Source organism: Salmo trutta, chromosome 7, assembly GCF_901001165.1.
Source record: "Salmo trutta chromosome 7, fSalTru1.1, whole genome shotgun sequence".
NCBI classification, from domain to species: domain Eukaryota; kingdom Metazoa; phylum Chordata; class Actinopteri; order Salmoniformes; family Salmonidae; genus Salmo; species Salmo trutta.
In genome coordinates, this window is record NC_042963.1 from 34,781,312 (window position 1) to 34,801,706 (window position 20,395).

Sequence of the window (20,395 nt, forward strand, 5' to 3'; positions counted from 1 at the left end):
TCTCTCTCTCTCTCTCTCTCTCTCTCTCTCTCTCTCTCTCTCTCTCTCTCTCTCTCTCTCTCTCTCTCTCTCTCTCTCTCTCTCTCTCTCTCTCTCTCTCTCTCTCTCTCGCTCTCTCTCTGGATGACTCACTCCAACCTCATCATGTGTAACACACTGTGTCATTAGTCTACTAAGACAATTCAATGGCAATACTTTGAAAACATGTCCCTTCGTAGCAGATTTGAAATAACTTTCCCCCATTCTTTGAATTAATATTACTGTTAAGACACTGTCTCCAACTTTCCATCTAACAGAGAACACTTCATCTACAGCTCTCTGCATGTCTCATATTATTTCACATTCACAAATTTCTCATTCTGATATTAGACTGCTGAAGGTCAGGGAGTTATACTGGCTGTATTATTGCTTTAGTGTGTGTGTGTATGTGTTTGGTGCTTGGGCATGCAGAGTGTGTCTCTGGTCTCCAATGTGTTTGTGTGTGTGTCTGGGACGTCTGTGCCCCCGGGCTCTTCTCCTGCTGTGACAAGGCAAAGGGGGGGTCAAACACACACCCCGCACCCAACCCCTCCGACACCATGCACCCAAACACAGATTTGTGAGGAAAAGTAAACGCTGCTTTGCCGAATGGGCTTTAATGTTATTTCTGCTTCCTGAATTACAGAGCCCTCCCCCTCCCTCGCTCTGCCTCGGGGCTCGACTCTAGACGACTGCTATCCCTCTCTTACTATCTCTCGCTCTTACTATCTCTCGCTCTTACTATCTCTCTCTCTCTCTCTCTCTCTCTTTCACTTGATCTCAAATCCCCCTTAGCCTTTTATTCCAATGGTTTCTATTGCACTTTATTCTCTGTCTTCCCATGCTCTTCTTAGATTACATCGCAATACGTTTTTCTGCCAACTTTACTATACTGCCAACTTTTTTCCAGCTTTTCTTTATATCTGAAAGGTAAGCCGGTATCAAAGCCAAAACTTTTATTTCCAGCAAACAACGTAGTAATCATTTTGGTAAAGTTCTGCCTATATTTAACATTTACAAGTCGTATGATATGTTACGAATTGTAATTCGTACAATATGTTACGAATTTGCAATACGTATGAATTCCACATTTTTTCTGGCTAACGTTAGTTAGGTGGCTAAGGTTAGCTAGGCTAGGGGTTAGGTTAAGGGGTTAGGAGTTAGGTTAAAGGCTTAAGGTTAGGGGAAGGGTTAGCTAAAAAGTAGTAAGTAGTTGCAAAGTTGCTAAAATACTAAAGTTGTCTGTGATGAGATTCGAACACGGAACCTTCGGGCGGCTAGACGTTCACATTTTATGCCCACCCATCCACTCGCATTTCGTTTTTACCTTAAGTAACCTTCTGTCTTATGTAACCATACCAAACGTAACATATCATACTAAATTGAGTGTCCCGGATTCTCGGTTTGATCAGTCAAGGAAATAAAATTGCTGAAAACCTAGGTGGAGAACAAGCTAAAGGATGAAAAATACCAGAGTTTTGGCACAGGTATAGCTGAGTAGCGCTAGCGAAAGTGTAAATCACAGTCCATAGATGCTGATAAGTGATTGTCCTGTGTCCCATTGTGACATAGCTCCGCGGCTCTGACACCACCATCTGCGGGGGACGCATAGCACCTCCCCACAATTCCCAACCAACGTGTCTCCGGTATGTATCCTCTATTCATTTGAATGTGTTGACAGTTGGAGAAATTGTTTGAGCTGCGCTAAAAATTCTAAAAAGTATGAAAGCTAACGGTCCAATATTCCACTGTTGTGCATATGTGTACACATTTTGGTAAACATGCACGGGTATGATAAACCCTTAACGCCACTTGGCAAAAAATGAAATAAATGCTCCCACTTTTATAATTTTTATTTCTATTTCAACAAATCAATCTAATCAAAGTATCAATATAATATCGTCCAAAATAATATTTTGATATTGTAACAATCGTCTGGAAGAGGGGACCAAGATGCAGCGTGGTAAGTGGTCATAATGATTTTTAATGAGACACTTCAAAAACAAACAGGGAAAACGAAAGCCAACAGTTCTGCCAGGTGAACACACAAGACAGAAAACAACTACCCACAAAACCCCAAAGGAAAACAGGCTGCCTAAGTATGATTCCTAATCAGAGACAACGATAGACACCTGCCTCTGATTAGGAACCCTACTCGGCCCAAAACAAAGAAATACAAAAACATAGAAAAAGGAACATAGAACGCCCCAAAACACACAGAAAAACACCCCCTGCCACGCCCTGACCAAACTACAATAACAAATAACCCCTTTTACTGGTCAGGACGTGACAGATATGTAACTGTATCGATTTTTTCCCTCACCACTATTTTATATTGCTACATTGCATTTTTCGCCACTTTGTCACTTCCCCATCCAAAAACCCATTACCCAATGAATAAATAGATTAAAAAACATAGAGGCCATTCTCTGTGGCTGTCTAACAAATGGGCTAAATCAGACTGCAGGAATAAAACAATGGAAGGATAAAACAATGAGAGTAGGCTAGATGTAATTATCAGACACAGGTAACCCAAACAGCATTCTAACTACATGAGATGGGGAGTGTAGAGAGGAAGAAGGGAGTGTGGGATGACTTCAGGTGGCTTAAAGCGGATATTGTGTGCCTTATCTGTCATCTGCAGCACCTCTGCTCTTATTCTAGAGAGAGGCAAAGTCAGAGAGGGGGGGGCATAGATTGTGTGTTTGTGGCTGTGTTATGCCTCCTCTTCCTCAGCTCAGAGGGATAATAAACCCTGAGCTTCTCCTCTCCTCTCTGCGTGCTGCAATCTGTCTTGATGGCAGACCTCTACACAGTTCCCACCTGATGGATCCTGACTCCGGCCTATATCAGGATGGCCATGGAGGTCTGGGAGATGTGTATTGAGGCACATGTGCATGTTAACTTCCTCTGCAGGAACAAGCTAGCTTCTTGCTACTGACTTAAAGTTTACAAAGTTGGCTTGGATTGCAATTGGTAGCAAAGTACCGAATCCTAGTGAGCAATGTTGGATACTAGCATAATGGTGCCTTGTGACTGTGAAACCATTAGCATGTAGCCATGTTAGTGTATAGCTAGCACGTAGCTAGCATGTAACTGGTGTGTAGCTAGCGGGTAGTTACTATGTAGTGTGTAGCTCCTTACCTGCGGTGGTGAGACAGTGTTCCTCGTCACTGTTGTCCTGACAGTTGTCCTGTCCGTTACACAGGAAACTGCGGTCCACACAGCGCCCGTTACGACACTTGAAGCGGGCCTCCATGCACACCAGCGGGTTACCTGCTGTGAGAGGACCACAGCACAGCTCAGAGGTTAGAGGTCAGGGGATAGAGGTAAGGGGTTAGGTATGTGATAAACAAACTGTAGGCATTCTTTTGTTTCATTTTTATAACCACCAGCTCCTTAAACTGAAGAGCGGGAGAAACCTAAAAAAAAACGAGAGAAACCTCAAACCTTTTACACAGTCCAATTGATCAATTTATCAAAGAAATATCAAGAGGGAATTAATGAAAAAATGAAATGCATCACACCGCATCGAGAGATACAGTAAAACCATTTGATCTCGGTTTTTGATTAGATACACAAATAGCATGAGAGACCTCAGAACACTTCTGATTCCTCTATGCACTCTTGTGCTGCTTGGCCTTTGTTCCAAGCCTGAGCAGAATGAGGCTGAATTATCTTGTAAGAATATCCAGACAATTAGGCAGTAAAGACATAGTGGTCGGTTCTCAGAGCGCGGCGTTCGTAGCACAGAGCACGCGGAAGGAGCGCAGTTCCATTTAAATGGCTAGATTAGATGTGCATCAGCGTGGGGGCCTGTAGGCTAGGCACAGTGTCTCTGACGATGGAGAGTGATTGGATCGTTAGAAGCTGCTCTGCCGAGATGGAGAGAAACAGGAACAAAGGGAGGGAGCCATGTGAGCCCACTCCCAAATCCACCACTTCTATACAGTGGGGGAAAAAAGTATTTGATCCCCTGCTGATTTTGTACATTTGCCCACTTACGAAGAAATGATCAGTCTATGATTTTAATAGTAGGTTTATTTGAACAGTGAGAGAAAGAATAACAACAAAAAAATCCAGAAAAACGCATGTCAAAAATGTTATAAAATGATTAGCATTTTAATGAGGGAAATAAGTATTTGACCCCTCTGCAAAACATGACTTAGTACTTGTTTGCAATCACAGAGGTCAGACGTATCTTGTAGTTGGCCACCAGGTTTGCACACATCTCAGGAGGGATTTTCTCCCACTCCTCTTTGCAGATCTTCTCCAAGTCATTAAGGTTTCGAGGCTGATTTTTGGCAAGTCGAACCCTCAGCTCCCTCCACAGATTTTCTATGGGATTAAGGTCTGGAGACTGGCTAGGCCACTCCAGGACCTTAATGTGCTTCTTCTTGAGCCACTCCTTTGTTGCCTTGGCCGTGTGTTTTGGGTCATTGTCATGCTGGAATACCCATCCATGACCCATTTTCAATGCCCTGGCTGAGGGAAGGAGGTTCTCACCCAAGATTTGACGGTACATGGCCCCGTCCATCGTCCCTTTGATGCGGTGAAGTTGTCCTGTCCCCTTAGCAGAAAAACACCCCCAAAGCATAATGTTTCCACCTCCATGTTTGACGGTGGAGATGGTGTTCTTGGGGTCATAGGCAGCATTCCTCCTCATCCAAACACGGCGAGTTGAGTTGACGTCAAAGAGCTCCATTTTGGTCTCATCTGACCACAACACTTTCACCAGTTGTCCTCTGAGTCATTCAGATGTTCATTGGCAAACTTCAGACGGGCATGTATATGTATTCTTGAGCAGGGGGACCTTGCGGACGCTGCAGGATTTCTGTCCTTCACAGCGTAGTGTGTTACCAATTGTTTTCTTGTTGACTATGGTCCCAGCTGCCTTGGGATCATTGACAAGATCCTCCCGTGTACTTCTGGGCTGATTCCTCACCGTTCTCATGATCATTGCAACTCCAAGAGGTGAGATCTTGCATGGAGCCCCAGGCCGAGGGATATTGACAGTTCTTTTGTGTTTCTTCCATTTGCGAATAATCGCACCAAATGTTGTCACCTTCTCACCAAGCTGCTTGGCGATGGTCTTGTAACCCATTCCAGCCTTGTGTAGGTCTACAATCTTGTCCCTGACATCCTTGGAGAGCTCTTTGGTCTTGGCCATGGTGGAGAGTTTGTAATCTGATTGATTGATTGCTTCTGTGGACAGGTGTCTTTTTTACAGGTAACAAGCTGCGGTTAGGAGCACTCCCTTTAAGAGTGTGCTCCTAATCTCAGCTCGTTACCTGTATAAAAGACACCTGGGAGACAGAAATCTTTCTGATTGAGAGGGGATCAAATACTTATTTCCCTCATTAAAATGCAAATCAATTTATAACATTTCTGAAATGCGTTTTTCTGGAGATTTTTGTTGTTATTCTGTCTCTCACTGTTCAAATAAACCTACCATTAAAATTACAGACTGATCTTTTCTTTGTCAGTGGAAAAAACGTACAAAATCAGCAGGGGATCAAATACTTTTTTCCCCCATTGTATACTACAGCTAAAGCTGGCCCCCAAATTATCCTAACAAGAGGACAAGTTGCACTGATCATACAGTAGATCCAGAAGACCAACCTGTGTTTAAATACAGTATGTGGTTATATAGAGAGTGGCTTCCATGACATACTGTACATTAAGGTCATGATGGGGTATTATGCCAGGGTTATTATGGGATGGGAGGTGGTTGCTGTGAGATACTCACTGCATTTCTTCTCGTCGCTCCCGTCAGGACAGTCGCTGAAGCCATTGCAACGGAACCGCCCGATGATACAGTGGATCCCGTTGGCACAGGCGAAGAACGTCGGAGCACACTTGGACTTTATCTTGGCTGTGGGGAGGAGAGGAGAGGAGGGGGGGAGAGAGCGAGGGAGAGGAAGGGGAGAAGGGTCTGTTATTAGGATGATGGCAGAAATGACTATGGATGGATGATGCTACAGTTTTAAGTGTCTCATAATAGAGTTGAGCTGTGGGGAAAAGAGAGAAATATGAGAAAGAAGAACGAATGAGAAGAAGGGAAAGAAGTAGAGGGAGAGAAAGGGAAGGAAGGAGAGAGAGAGATGAAGAACAGGACAGTGAGTGAGGGGGAGACAAGGAGTGAGAGGCGAGTGGGAGGGATAGAGGGATGTGGGTCCTACCAGACAATCACTGTATATTACAGGCAACTGCTCGCATTTCATTCATGGCCTTAAAAGATCCTTCTTATTGACATTCTGGCAATGGTGAGTTCTAATACAGAATGTTACAAATGTAGTTCTGTTATACTAAAGGTCAGTGAATTTATCAGTTCTACTTGTCCTGCAGTACTTCTTTGCACTTTCTCTATAGACCTACCCCCCACCTTAAGAGCTACATGTTGGAAACAGAATGGAAAGCAGTTAGGAGGAGAGCAGACAGAAAGCAGACAGAGACAAAGAGAGAACAAAGTGGAGGGAAGCGTTAGTATAGATCCACCATCGATCAATCTAACGGAGGGTAGACGGAGGGAGGGCCAGATCTCGGTGGATAGCCAGGAGGTTGATGAGCCTCCACCCCCATCACCCAGCCCTGTTTAACCCCAGCAGCACCTAACTTTAGCTGCCTGCTTTAGACACATTGATCCCCTCTCTGGAGGAGGAAAACACTGTGGAGAAAGTAGCTACACCAGGCAGAGGAAAGACAGGGAGACGCATGGGGAGAAGTCAGACCAGAAAGAACTAGGTTACTTTGGATGCTTTTCAGTCCAGAGCAGGTAATTACTTTCCAGGGCCTGGATAGGCATTTTGAGAAGTGCATTGGATTTGCATAGACCCATGGAGTCCGTTCCATAGTGTGACCCAAGCCTGCTATGGCAAGATGAGTCCATCTGGGACACTCTGCCGTGCAAATCAAAGAACCTTAGAGCATTATCTAGATTGGAAATCCACTATCTGGGGTGGGGGGTGGGGGACAGAGAGAGAGAAGAGAGAGAGCTAAAACCACTTATACTTCAGAACTTCTACTTCTTAATCTGTTCTTTATAATTAATTCAACATTCAAAGTTTAATTCCCTCTGGAAAATGTATGCAACACAAAAGCTTAGTAAATCAGATGCTATAGGAAGAGATCTAACCTTCTGTAGGTGGCATGGTCAACTCAGCAGTCATTTGAGCAACCACCAGTAACCAGTTAGCCACCAGTATGTGGGCACAGACACTGCATACATAACCGGCAGCTCTAGTAAAACCCAACATTACAAAGCAAGGCCTCAACCCTCTGAATCACTGACACAGGAAAGGGGTGTAGTGAGTGGGTACACAGTATATCTCTAAGCCAGCCAACACCCAAACATCTCCCTGTGTTTTCGCCACTTTGAATAACAAAGAGAATTATTATTGGCCTGTCCATGGCTTGGCACTGCGCCATTTAAAATGCCAGGGGCACACATTTCTCCCCCTACAATCCATTGTGGTAGGCTGATTTATGAGCTCTTTCAAGCTGCAGCGATTATGTGTGAAAGAAGGAGGGGTACGCAGAGCACCCGCATACTCTCTCCTCTCCTCGCTGAAATGCAATCCCTCAACACTGGAGCGTCTGGTCTGCCTGTGTGTGTGTGTGTGTGTGTGCGTGCGTGCGTGCGTGCGTGTGTGTGTGTGTGTGTATGCGTGTGCACGTTTGTGTGTGTGTGTGTGTGTGTGTGTGTGTGTGTGTGTGTACAGCCTTTGTTTACAGCCACAGCGGAGGCCCTGAGTGCTTAAAGCCCATTCTGCATGGATGGTATATCACATTCATTAAACTCTGCGGAGAAAAAAGACATGGCTCTGAGTTGTTGTTTTTCTTCATATTTTCTCACTCTCTCTCACTTTGCTGTAGAAAACAATCAAAACAGATTGCAGTCTGTTTCTCACATATCATGTCTTTCTTGCATTTCTTTTGGCCTCCTAAGAAAGTGAGAATTCGAGCGGAGAATGGTTTGTGGCTACATTGAACTGAAGTCTCAATCCACTTCTTTTGTCTGCTCCTTTCCTTTATCATCTACTCATACGAAGGACAGGAGACGAGGATGCACCCCTGGAAAGGGGCCCCTTTCCTTTTTCCCTTTATCCCGGACCCGGGGTGCATCCTCGTCAGTAGTCCAACTAAATGTATTCAACTGAAATGTGTCTTCCACATTTAACCCAACCCCTTTAAATCAGAGAGGTGCTGGGGGCTGCCTTAATCAACATCCACGTCTTTGGCTTCCAGGGAACAGTGGGTTAACTGCCTTGCTCAGGGGCAGAACGACAGATTTGTACCTTGTCAGCTCGGAGATTCAATCCAGCAACCTTCCGGTTACTGGCCCAATGCTCTAACCACTAGGCTACTTGTCGCCCCAAGCCCTGTCATGGCTACCTTTCCTCCTTCTCCCCCAGCAACCCAGTAGCACCAGTATGGATAGCCACTGTCTGATCCAAGCTTATATTGTCAGAATTAGTTCAAAAATTAGCATTAATGTTCATTTCATGGCAGTCGCACAGAAACTGGATTGGTGGGGGTGGGTGGAGGGGTGTGGAAGGGGGAAGTTAATGTGCTTATAGCTGCATTCACATCTGTTTGGGGTCACCTCGTCCTCCACAGGCAGAGCAGAGTGCAGCTCTCAGGACATAAAAAAACAATCAAAGTTAATTAGAGAAGCTACATAGTTTTGGGTAAAAGAGGGGGAGCGGAGAGGGGAGAGACTTTACAAAATAAAAAATTAGACCCTGTTATTAAATGTCCCTTGTTTATTCCTCTGTGAAGGTGTTCTCTTTGTTTTTGTTTCCTGGAATCCCTTGCTCTCCACCTCTCTAAATGTAAGTACTTTCTTGTTTATTTTCCAGAGCATTGTCCTTCAACCTCTCCCACTCCCTCCCCCCACTCTTCCACCACTCCTATCACACGCTCCCTCTTAGTTGAATTTCTCTAATTCTGGGCCAAGTTTTTCCCCTTCTCCTCTGAGCCTAAATAGAAGTTGTTTACAAAAAACAGCCCCAGTTTTTTTGTATGGCTTCCAAAGTCAGTGGGGGTGTTCAGCTCAGCAGTACAAATTAAAACGAATGCGCCTGCAGTCAGGTAAGGCCAATACCAGCAGGAAAATAAAATTGAAGCTTATTTACTGCATTTCTACACAACTTAAAAACTAAAAAATGAAATTTTGAGAACAGCAAAAAATAAGCTAAATTTACTTCAGACGTTATTACCTTGTTGCTGTAGCTTCATTTACAGTGCACTCGGAAAGTATTTAGACCCCTAGACTTTTTCCACATGTTGTTACTTCACAGCCTTATTCTAAAATGTATTAAATAGATGTTTTCCCTCATCAATCTACACACAATACCCCATAATGACAAAGCGAAAACAGGTTTTTAGAAATGTTTGCAAATGTATAAAAATATAAAAAAATACCTTATTTACATAAGTATTCAGACCCTTTGCTATGAGACTCGAAATTGAACTCAGGTGCATCCTGTTTCCATTGATCATCCTTGAGATGTTTCTAGAACTTGATTGGAGTTCACTTGTGGTAAAAACACTGCTATGCACTAGCTACATAAGCACCGTGATTAAAACTCTAGTTTAGTTTCATGTCAAATCAAACAGCAGTTACAGTACCAAGCCCAAGTCATCTACCCAGGGGTGGAAAACTCCAGTCCTCGATTGGTGTCACACTTTTTCTCCATCCCTAGCAAATACAGCTGATTAATCAAATTGCATTGTAAACTGAATATCATGATTAGGTGATTATTGGAGTCAGGTGTGTTAGCTGGGGCAAAAAAGGCACTCGAGGACTGGAATTACAGCCATTTTAACCTGCCAATTGATGCCGCTGGCGCAAAGGCACACACACACACACACACACGCACCCACACACACACACTTCATGGGTGAGTGCTTTTCATTTCAAATCCTTCCTAAACCTTATACTAGAGAACATTCTTAATTGCAAATATGTTTGCCATAAAAGTATCTAAGCAGCGAAGAGCATGATAGTTTTAGCCTTTATTAAATAATTTTGTTTTTTTTCCTAACAGCATCCCTCAAACCTTCTCCTCTCCTTCCACAGCCAATACTTTCCCTCCTTATTTTCCTTCCCCCTCTCCTGCCCCTCAGCACATCCCCCCTCAGCCCCTCCTACCTTCCTTCTCTCCCTCACTCCATAAGAAAATAAGTCTCTGAGCACAGGTGGACCAGGTCGTGACGAGCATGCATGAGCGAGAGTGAGGAGTGACATGGAGCGGAGGGGAATAAAAGAAAATAGAGAAAAGAGAGAGAGAGAGAGAGAGAGAGAGAGAGAGAGAGGAAAAGGCTGAGGAGTTGAAAGGATATTCTCTGACCTTGCCTGTGCGTTTGTGTGGGAAGGAAAATCGATGGGTAATGGAGTCTGGGTGAAAGCAAAGAGGGCACACAGAGACAGAGGCAGTCTGCTAGGAGGTTGGGAGATCAAACTAATCAATCTGGCTCCTTCAGAGTCCTGGCCCAGTCTGACGCTGTACAATGCAATAAACATCTGAGGGAGAACAATGTACAGTAGGTTGGCACTAAAGAGCAGCCTTCGGCCTTGCTCTCTCTTCGCCCCAAAACGTTAATGGAACTTTCGATCACGCCCAGGCCAGCAACGTTCAGGCGATATTGCCAAAATGTGTAGAAGGGGAGCAGTGACTCCTAGACACTGTATGTCTTTGCAATGATTGAAAATCAGTCTATTTCATAAACTGTCAAGGCACTATGTGCAACCTTCTGTCCAGAAAAGTGTGTGCTATATCAAATATGTGGCACCGAAGGAGATGGCTGCTGTTTTACAATCCCGTAACCAATTGTGCTATTGTGTATGTTTTGTCGTGTTATTTGTAACTTATTTTGTACATAATGTTTCTGCCACCGTGTCTTATGACCGAAAAGAGTTTATTGATATGAGGGCAGCGATTACTCACCCCATACTGGAGAAATTCTTCTTCCTCAACGAGTCGGGCGGGAAGGATTTACTCTAGACACGTGACAAGGCCCTCATCCCGGTCATTCGCAGGAAGAAAAGACGGAGGTATCGTGGACGACGGTCCGGGTGCCTTGTAAGGATCCCTCGCTGAGAGGGTAATCTACCTTTACCATCGGTCCTATTAGCCAACGTACAATCAATCAATCAATAATAAAATAGATGAACTACTAGCACGTATATCCTACCAACGGGACATTAAAAACGGTAATATCTTGTTTCACCGAGTCGTGGCTGAACGACGACATGAATAACATACAGTTGGTAGGTTTTAAGCTTTTTCGGCAGGATAGAACAGCGGCCTCTGGTAAGACAAGGGGCGGCGGCCTATGCATATTTGTAAACAACAGCTGGTGGACGAAATTTAAGGAAGTCTCGAGGTTTTGCGCGCCTGAGGTAGAGTATCCCATGATAAGCTGTACACCACACTATTTACCAAGAGAGTTTACATTTATATTTTTTGTAGCTGTCTATATACCACCGCAGACCGATGCTGGCACCAAAACCGCACTCAATGAGCTGTATACGGCCATAAGCAAACAGGAAAACGCTCATACAGAGGCGGCACTCCTAGTGGCCGGGGACTTTAATGCAGGGAAACTCAAATCCAGTTTTACCTAATTTCTATCAGCATGTTAAATGTGCAACCAGAGGGAAAAAAAACTAGACCACCTTTACTCCAGACACAGAGACGCGTACGAAGCTCTCCCTCCATTTGGCAAATCTGACCATAATTATATCCTTCTGATTCCCGCTTACAAGCAAAAACTAAAGCAGGAAGCACCAGTGACTCGGTCAACAAGAAAGTGGTCAGATGAAGCCGATGCTAAGCTACAGGACTGTTTTGCAAGCACAGACTTGAATATGTTAAGGGATTCTTCCAATGGCATTAAGGAGTACACCACATCTGTCGCTGGCTTCTTCAATAAATGCATTGATGACGTCATCCCCACAGTGACCGTACGTACATACGCCAACCAGAAGCCAATGATTACAGGCAACATCTGCACTGAGCTAAAAGTTAGAGCTGCCGCTTTCCAGGAGGGGGACTCTAATCCGGAAGCTTATATGAAATCCTGCTAGGCCCTCTGATGAACCATCAAACAGGCAAAGCATCAATACAAGGCTAAGATTGAATCGTACTACACCGGCTATGACGCTCGTCGGATGTGGCAGGGCTCGCAAACTATTACAGACTACAACGGGAAGCACAGCCACGAGCTGCCCAGTGACACAAACCTACCAGATGAGCTAAATTACTTCTATGCTCGCTTCAAGGTAAGTAGCACTGAAACATGCATTAGTGCACCAGCTGTTCCAGACGACTGTGTGATCACGCTGTCCATAGCTTTTAACAGGTCAACATTCACAAGGCTGCAGGGCCAGATGAATTACCAGGACGTGTACTCCGAGCATGCGCTGACCAACTGGCAAGTGTCTTCACTGACATTTTCAACATGTCCCTGATTGAGTCTGTAATACCAACATGTTTCAAGCAGACCACCATAGTGCCTGTGTCCAAGAACACTAAGGAAACCTGCCTAAATGACTACCAACCCGTAGCACTCACGTCTGTAGCCATGAAGTGCTCTGAATGGCTCATGTCAACACCATTATCCCAAAACCCTAGGCCCACTCCAATTTGCATACCGCCCCAACAGATCCACAGATGATGCCATCTCTATTGCACTCAACACTGCCCTTTTCCACCTGTACAAAAGGAACACCTATGTGAGAATGCTATTCATTGACTACAGCTCAGTGTTCGACACCATAGTGCCCTCAAAGCTCATCACTAAGCTAAGGACCCTGGGACTAAACACCTCCCTCTGCAACTGGATCCTGGACTTCCTGACGGGCTGCCCCCAGGTGGTAAGGATAGGTAACAAGACATCTGCCATGCTGATCCTCAGCACGGGGGCCCCTCAGGGGTGCGTGCTCAGTCCCCTCCTGCACTCCCTGTTCACTCATGACTGCATGGCCAGGCACAACTCCAACACCATCATCAAGTTTTCTGATGACACAACAGTGGTAAGCTTGATCACTGACAACGATGAGACAGCCTATAGGGATGTCAGAGACCTCATCGTGTGGTGCCAGGACAACAACCTTTCCCTCAATGTGATCAAGACAAAGGAGATGATTGTGGACTACAGGAAAAGGAGGGCCGAGCACGCCGCCAATATCATCGACGGGGCTGCAGTGGAGCAGGTTGAGAGCTTCAAGTTCCTTGGTGTCCACATCACCAACAAACTATCATGGTCCAAACACACTAACATGCTGACCAGACCGGACACGTCGAGTGCGCAAGCGTTGCAAAATACATTTCGAAATCCATGTTATTAAATTATTGCACCCACACTGCTCGAACGCGCCAACAAGCATCTGCGATGCCAAGGGCTAAAATAGAACTCCTTTCTATTTCTGATGCAGTTCGCGCTGCAAGTCCTGCCTCTCCCATCTCCTCATTGGTTTTATAGAAGCAGGTACCCACGTGCCATCTCCTCATTGGTTATACCCACGTGGGTGATTGAAAGACTAAATGTTTTGCCGGTTGTCGTGGTAATGCTATGAAAATGTAGATGCCAATCACCATATAAGTTCAAAGATGAAAAGGCCTGGAAGGAGGAGAGATGACTAGAAACGATTCGGTTGGCCGTTTTATGTGTGGATTAATTGTCGGAGTAGAGGACCTTGTGCATTTCAGGTAAAATAACAACTCAATGTTTATATCCCAGGACAAATTAACTAGCAACAGCAAGCTAGCTAAATAGGACAAATTAGCTAGCAAGTGCAAGCTAACTAGCTAAATTGCATACATGTTTAATGCTTTTCGACCTGTCCCCAAATTAATGTCATTGGTTCAGAGTTTGTTTTGATATTTTAACCTGCGTGTAATGATCGCGTTTGGTGTGGGAGGACAAAATAAATGTATGCACGATAGCACATGCGCACAGCCGGTTTGGGTTCCGTGTACGACAGTCATGAAGAGAGCACAACAAAGCCTATTTCCCCTCAGGAGACTGAAAAGACTTGGCATGGGTCCTCAGATCCTCAAAAGGTTCTACAGCTGCACCATCGAGAGCATCCTGACTGGTTGCATCACTGCCTGGTATGGCAACTGCTCGGCCTCCGACCACAAAGCACTACAGAGGGTAGTGCATACGGCCCAGTACATCACTGGGGCCAAGCTTCCTGCCATCCAGGACCTCTAAATCAGGTGGTGTCAGAGGAAGGCCCTAAAACTTGTCGAAGACTCCAGCCACCCTAGTCATAGACTGTTCTCTCTGCTACCACACGGCAAGCGCCAAGTCTAGGTCCAAAAGGCTCCTTAACAGCTTCAACCCCCAAGCCATAAGAATCCTGAACAGCTAATCAAAGGGCTACCCAGACCCCTCTTTTACACTGCTGCTACTCTCTGTTTATAATCTATGCATAGTCACTTTAGCTCTACCTACATGTACATATTACCTCAAATACCTCAACTAACCAGTGCCCCCGCACATTGACTCTGTACCGGTAACCCCTGCTGTTTAATTATTTGTTACTTTTTTCCCCTAATTTTTACTCAACATTTATTTGTATTTGTTTTCTTAACTTCTTAAAGCACTGTTGGTTTAAGGGCTTGTAAATATGCATTTCACTGTAAGGTTTAAACCTGTTGTATTTGGCGCATGTGACAAATACAAATTTGATGAAAACATAATGTTGAATGCATCTTCCTTTAGAAAGCTGGCTTTGACTGGCCCAGCGGTCTAAGGCAATGTATCTCAGTGCGAAAGGCGTCACTTTAGTACCTGGTTCGAATCCAGGCTGTATCAAATCCGGCCGCCGTGATTGGGACTCCCATAGGGCGGCGCACAATTGGCCCAGCATCATCCGGATTTCCCTCTGGGATTTACTGATGGCCACTCATTTTTTACACGTCCTACTTTTTCTGCCTCTTTATATTCTCATCTCTCCCTCTTTCTCACTCTCCCTCACCCTGTCCTTTGTATATATTTTGTATATCTCTACCTCCTCTCTTTCTTCTTCTCTCACATCCTCCTTCTCAACTATGAGGGCCAGGTCCAGTAAGCCCAGTCACCCCCTTATCTCTTCTCGCAACCCAGGCAATACATAAAACACACATACAGTACCAGTCAAAAGTTTGGACAACTCATTCAAGGGTTTTTCTTTATTTTTACTATTTTCTACATTGTTGAATAATAGTGAAGACATCAAAACTATGAAATAACATATATGGAATCATGTAGTAACCAATAAAATGCTAAACAAATCCAAATATATTTTATCTTTGAGATTCTTCAAAGTAACCGCCCTTTGCCTTGATAACAGCTTTGTACATTCTCTCAACCAGCTTCATGCGGTATTCATCTGGAATGCATTTCAATTAACAGGTGAGCCTTGTTAAAAGATCATTTGTGGAATTTCTTTCCTTCTTAATGCGTTTGAGCCAATCAGTTGTGTTGTGACAAGATAGGGGTGGTATACAGAAGATAGCCCTATTTGGTAAAAGACCATGTCTATATTATGGCAAGAACAGCACAAATAAGCAAAGAGAAATGACAGTCCATCATTACTTTAAGACATGGTCAGTCAATCCAGAAAATGTCAAGAACTTCGAACATTTCTACAAGTGCAGTTGCAAAAACCATCAAGCGCTATGATGAAACTGGCTCTCATGAGGACTGCCACAGGAAAGGAAGACCCAGAGTCTTCTGCTGCAGAGGATAAGTTCATTAGAATTACCAGCCTCAGAAATTGCAGCCCAAATAAATGCTTCAGAGTTGAAGTAACAGACAAATCTTTTCATCAACTGTTCAGAGGAGACTCCGTGAATCAGGCCTTCATGGTCAAATTTCTGCAAAGAAACCACTACTAAAGAATACCAATAAGAAGAGACTTGCTTGGGCCAAGAAACACGAGCAATGAACATAAGACCGGTGGAAATCTGTCCTTTGGTCTGATGAGTCCAAATTTGAGATGCAGAGTAGGTGAATGGATGATCTCCGCATGTGTGGTTCCCACCGTGAAGCATGGAGGAGGTGTAATGGTGTGGGGGTGCTTTGCTGGTGACACTGTTGATGATTTATTCAGGATTCAAGGCACACTTAACCAGCATGGCTACCACATCATTCTGCAGCGATATGCCATCCCATCTGGTTTGCGCTTAGTGGGACTATCATTTGTTTTTCAACAGGACAATGACCCAACACACTTCCAAGCTGTGTAAGGGCTACTTAACCATGAAGGAGAGTTATGGAGTGCTGCATTAGATGACCTGGCGTCCACAATCACCCAACCTCAACCCAATTGAGATGGTTTGGGATGAGTTGGACCGCAGTGTAAAGGAAAAGCAGTCAACAAGTCTTCAGCATATGTGGGAACTCCTTCAATACTGTTGGAAAAGCATTCCCGGGGAAGCTGGTTGAGAGAATGCCAAGAGTGTGCAAAGCCGTTGTTAAGGCATTGGGTGGCTACTTTGAAGACTCTAAAATATAATATACAAGTTTTTGGTTACTACATGATTCCGTATGTGTTATTTCATCATTTTGATGTCTTCACTATTATTCTACAATGTAGAAAATAGTAAAAATAAAGAAAAACCCTTGAATGAGTAGGTGTGTCCAAACTTTTGATTGGTACTGTTCATGCACATGCATAAACTTGCAGATTTTGCATGCACGCATGTAGACATATACTGCCAAACTACTGAGACATTGTCACGCTCTGACCTAGAAGAGCTGTGCTTTCTCTGTTTAGCTAGGCCAGGGTGTGATAGGTGGGTGGGCATTCTATGTTTTGTGTTCTATGTTTTGGCCAGGTATGGTTTCCAATCAGAGGCAGGTGTCTATCGTTGTCTCTGATTGGAAGCCATACTTAGGCAGCCTGTTTTTCCTTCGTTTTTGTGGGTAGTTGTTTTCCGTTTTGTTGTAAGTACCTGACTGAACTGTCTGCTGTCATTTGTGTTTATTTGTAAAGTGTTCATTTCATTCATTAAACTCAAGATGAACATATTCCACGCTGCACCTTGGTCTGCTCATGTTGACGCCTGTGACAGACATGCACAAAATCTCACTTAACCCAATACACAGTAGACACATGCTGCCAAAATACAGAATCCCTGAAGTTCTGTGATGTACATGTTTTCATTTAACACACGCTTTGTGAAGGAAAAGGTAGTTCATGAGTTAAGTTTTAGAGGGCATTGACTGTGCACTGGCTTTGGAATACAGTAAAACAATAACTTACATGTGTAATGTTAAAAGATATTTCAAGGGTATGTTTTATTTACATGCTTAGAGAAGAGAAAGAAGTAAACAGAGATATTTGTATTTTTTTCTGTGTGCTGTAGAATGCTATTTTAAAGTGAGTGGTATTATTTACATGACTCTGGCTGACCCTGCATCAGAGATGAGATAGAAAACACACACACAGAGAGACAGAGAGAGAGAGACAGGGAGAGAGAGAGAAAGATAAGTGCCCTCAGCGCTATCAGGAAGAACAGATGGAAAGAGAATCAGAGAGAATTAAGAGAGAAATCAGAGAGACAGCAGAGAAGCAGAGAGAAATCAGAGAGAGATCAGATAAGCAGAGAGAAATCAGAGCGACAGCAGAGAAGCAGAGAGAAATCAGAGAGAGAGCAGAGACGCAGAGAGGAATCAGAGAGAGAGAGCAGAGAAGCAGAGAGAAATCAGAGCGACAGCAGAGAAGCAGAGAGGAATCAGAGAGAGAGCAGAGAAGCAGAGAGAAATCAGAGTGACAGCAGAGAAGCAGAGAGGAATCAGAGACAGCAGAGAGAAATCAGAGACAGCAGAGAAATACAGGCCAGATTGGTATGACTCTCTGAGATGAACTTTTCAACTGGTTGTCGTGGAGATAGGATGCAAGGAAGAGGATAGCCTGGGGCAACATAAGCACCACATTTCATTTTTTATGGTCGAGGTGTGTGTGTCACCGTGTGTTTTGTGTAAAAATGTTTGATCTCTCATAGTGTATCTGAGGTGTGTGTACTACAAGTAGCTGGACGTGTTTACTTCTGACAGTCTGTGTGTGTGTGTATATATACACTGCTCAAAAAAATAAAGGGAACACTTAAACAACACAATGTAACTCCAAGTCAATCACACTTCTGTGAAATCAAACTGTCCACTTAGGAAGCAACACTGATTGACAATAAATTTCAAATGCTGTTGTGCAAATGGAATAGACAACAGGTGGAAATTATAGGCAATTAGCAAGACACCCCCAATAAAGGAGTGGTTCTGCAGGTGGGGACTACAGACCACTTCTCAGTTCCTATGCTTCCTGGCTGATGTTTTGGTCACTTTTGAATGCTGGCGGTGCTTTCACTCTAGTGGTAGCATGAGACGGAGTCTACAACCCACACAAGTGGCTCAGGTAGTGCAGCTCATCCAGGATGGCACATCACTGAGAGCTGTGGCAAGAAGGTTTGCTGTGTCTGTCAGCGTAGTGTCCAGAGCATGGAGGCGCTACCAGGAGACAGGCCAGTACATCAGGAGACGTGGAGGAGGCCGTAGGAGGGCAACAACCCAGCAGCAGGACCGCTACCTCTGCCTTTGTGCAAGGAGGAGCAGGAGAAGCACTGCCAGAGCCCTGCAAAATGACCTCCAGCAGGCCACAAATGTGCATGTGTCTGCTCAAACGGTCAGAAACAGACTCCATGAGGGTGGTATGAGGGCCCGACGTCCACAGGTGGGGGTTGTGCTTGCAGCCCAACACCATGCAGGACGTTTGGCATTTGCCAGAGAACATCAAGATTAGCAAATTCGCCACTGGCGCCCTGTGCTCTTCACAGATGAAAGCATGTTCACACTGAGCACGTGACAGACGTGACAGAGTCTGGAGACGCCGTGGAGAACGTTCTGCTGCCTGCAACATCCTCCAGCATGACCGGTTTGGCGTTGGGTCAGTCATGGTGTGGGGTGGCATTTCTTTGGGGGGCCGCACAGCCCTCCATGTGAGGTAGCCTGACTGCCATTAGGTACCGATATGAGATCCTCAGACCCCTTGTGAGACCATATGCTGGTGCGGTTGGCCCTGGGTTCCTCCTAATGCAAGACAATGCTAGACCTCATGTGGCTGGAGTGTGTCAGCAGTTCCTGCAAGAGGAAGGCATTGATGCTATGGACTGGCCCGCCCGTTCCCCAGACCTGAATCCAATTGAGCACATCTGGGACATCATGTCTCACTCCATCCACCAACGCCACGTTGCACCACAGACTGTCCAGGAGTTGGCGGATGCTTTAGTCCAGGTCTGGGAGGAGATCCCTCAGGAGACCATCCGCCACCTCATCAGGAGCATGCCCAGGCGTTGTAGGGAGGTCATACAGGCACATGGAGGCCACACACACTACTGAGCCTCATTTTGACTTGTTTTAAGGACATTACATCAAAGTTGGATCAGCCTATAGTGTGGTTTTCCACTTTAATTTTGAGTGTGACTCCAAATCCAGACCTCCATGGGTTGATAAATTGGATTTCCATTGATTATTTTTGTGTGATTTTGTTGTCAGCACATTCAACTATGTAAAGAAAAAAGTATTTAATAAGATTATTTCTTTCATTCAGATCTAGGATGTGTTGTTTAAGTGTTCCCTTTATTTTTTTGAGCAGTATATATATATTTTTTTGAGTGTGTGGTTGTGTGTGAGCTTTGTGTCAAGAGCTATGTCATCATGCAACAGATGCAACAGCCTACACTCGGATTTGTTTTTATTAAATAATTTTCATTAAATCGTTTTTAATCTTAACTAAAGGTTGTAATGCTATTGATTCCCCAACACGGTTAGCCTTTACAGCTGGGACCGCACGTTTGTGTTCCGGACTCCTGTTAAGTAGCAGTCAGTTGCTTGCCATCATGAAAATGGAGCACGTTAATGCTAGCAGTGCAAGCCCACCGGTGTGTTTATCCTCAGCTGGGCACAAATGGTTCAGGTTCGAGATGATTTCTACACAAGATAAAAATGAGGTGGAACTGGAAAATGGACAGGGAATTGTCTGCTCTAAATGCACCACCATCAAGAATCTTAGGGAAGTGATCCTCCGGCTGTTAGCTTGGCTGTGAGAAAAGGAAAACCTGCTTTCTAAGTTCACTGACCTTGCTGTAACCCAGGCAAACTGAATCTCAGTTTTTAATGCCTCCTATACCAAAGCTGTTGATGAGTCGGGGGGCGTTGATCTGTCCCAATTCAAAGGACAGATGTAAAGCTCAAGTACACGGCCCATGGGAGACTGAACACTCACAAGGCGTAGGAGATCGGGGAGGCAGTCTGGCCACCCATCTATCAGAGAAGATCCGATCCCGCTATCAAACAGCTTTTCCCCACTTGAGACGAACCT

The 20,395-nt window shown here is 44.6% G+C and overlaps 1 protein-coding gene and 1 long non-coding RNA gene across 2 annotated transcripts in view; one reads left to right on the forward strand and one right to left on the reverse strand.

The window, feature by feature from the left end:
* The window catches only part of LOC115197306 (low-density lipoprotein receptor class A domain-containing protein 3), a 121,572-nt gene that overhangs the window by 37,894 nt on the left and 63,283 nt on the right, over nucleotides 1-20,395 (reverse strand). The window contains exons 3-4 of the mRNA XM_029758698.1: nucleotides 5,768-5,893; nucleotides 3,163-3,297 (exon numbers count right to left, since the gene is read on the reverse strand). Of these exons, the coding sequence (XP_029614558.1) occupies nucleotides 3,163-3,297; nucleotides 5,768-5,893 (261 nt within the window). The remainder of the gene's footprint in view (nucleotides 1-3,162; nucleotides 3,298-5,767; nucleotides 5,894-20,395) is intronic.
* On the forward strand, nucleotides 780-5,912 carry LOC115197307 (uncharacterized). Its single transcript, XR_003878992.1, has 4 exons — nucleotides 780-948; nucleotides 1,591-1,664; nucleotides 3,227-3,347; nucleotides 5,795-5,912. It is a non-coding gene; the product is annotated as an uncharacterized LOC115197307 (long non-coding RNA).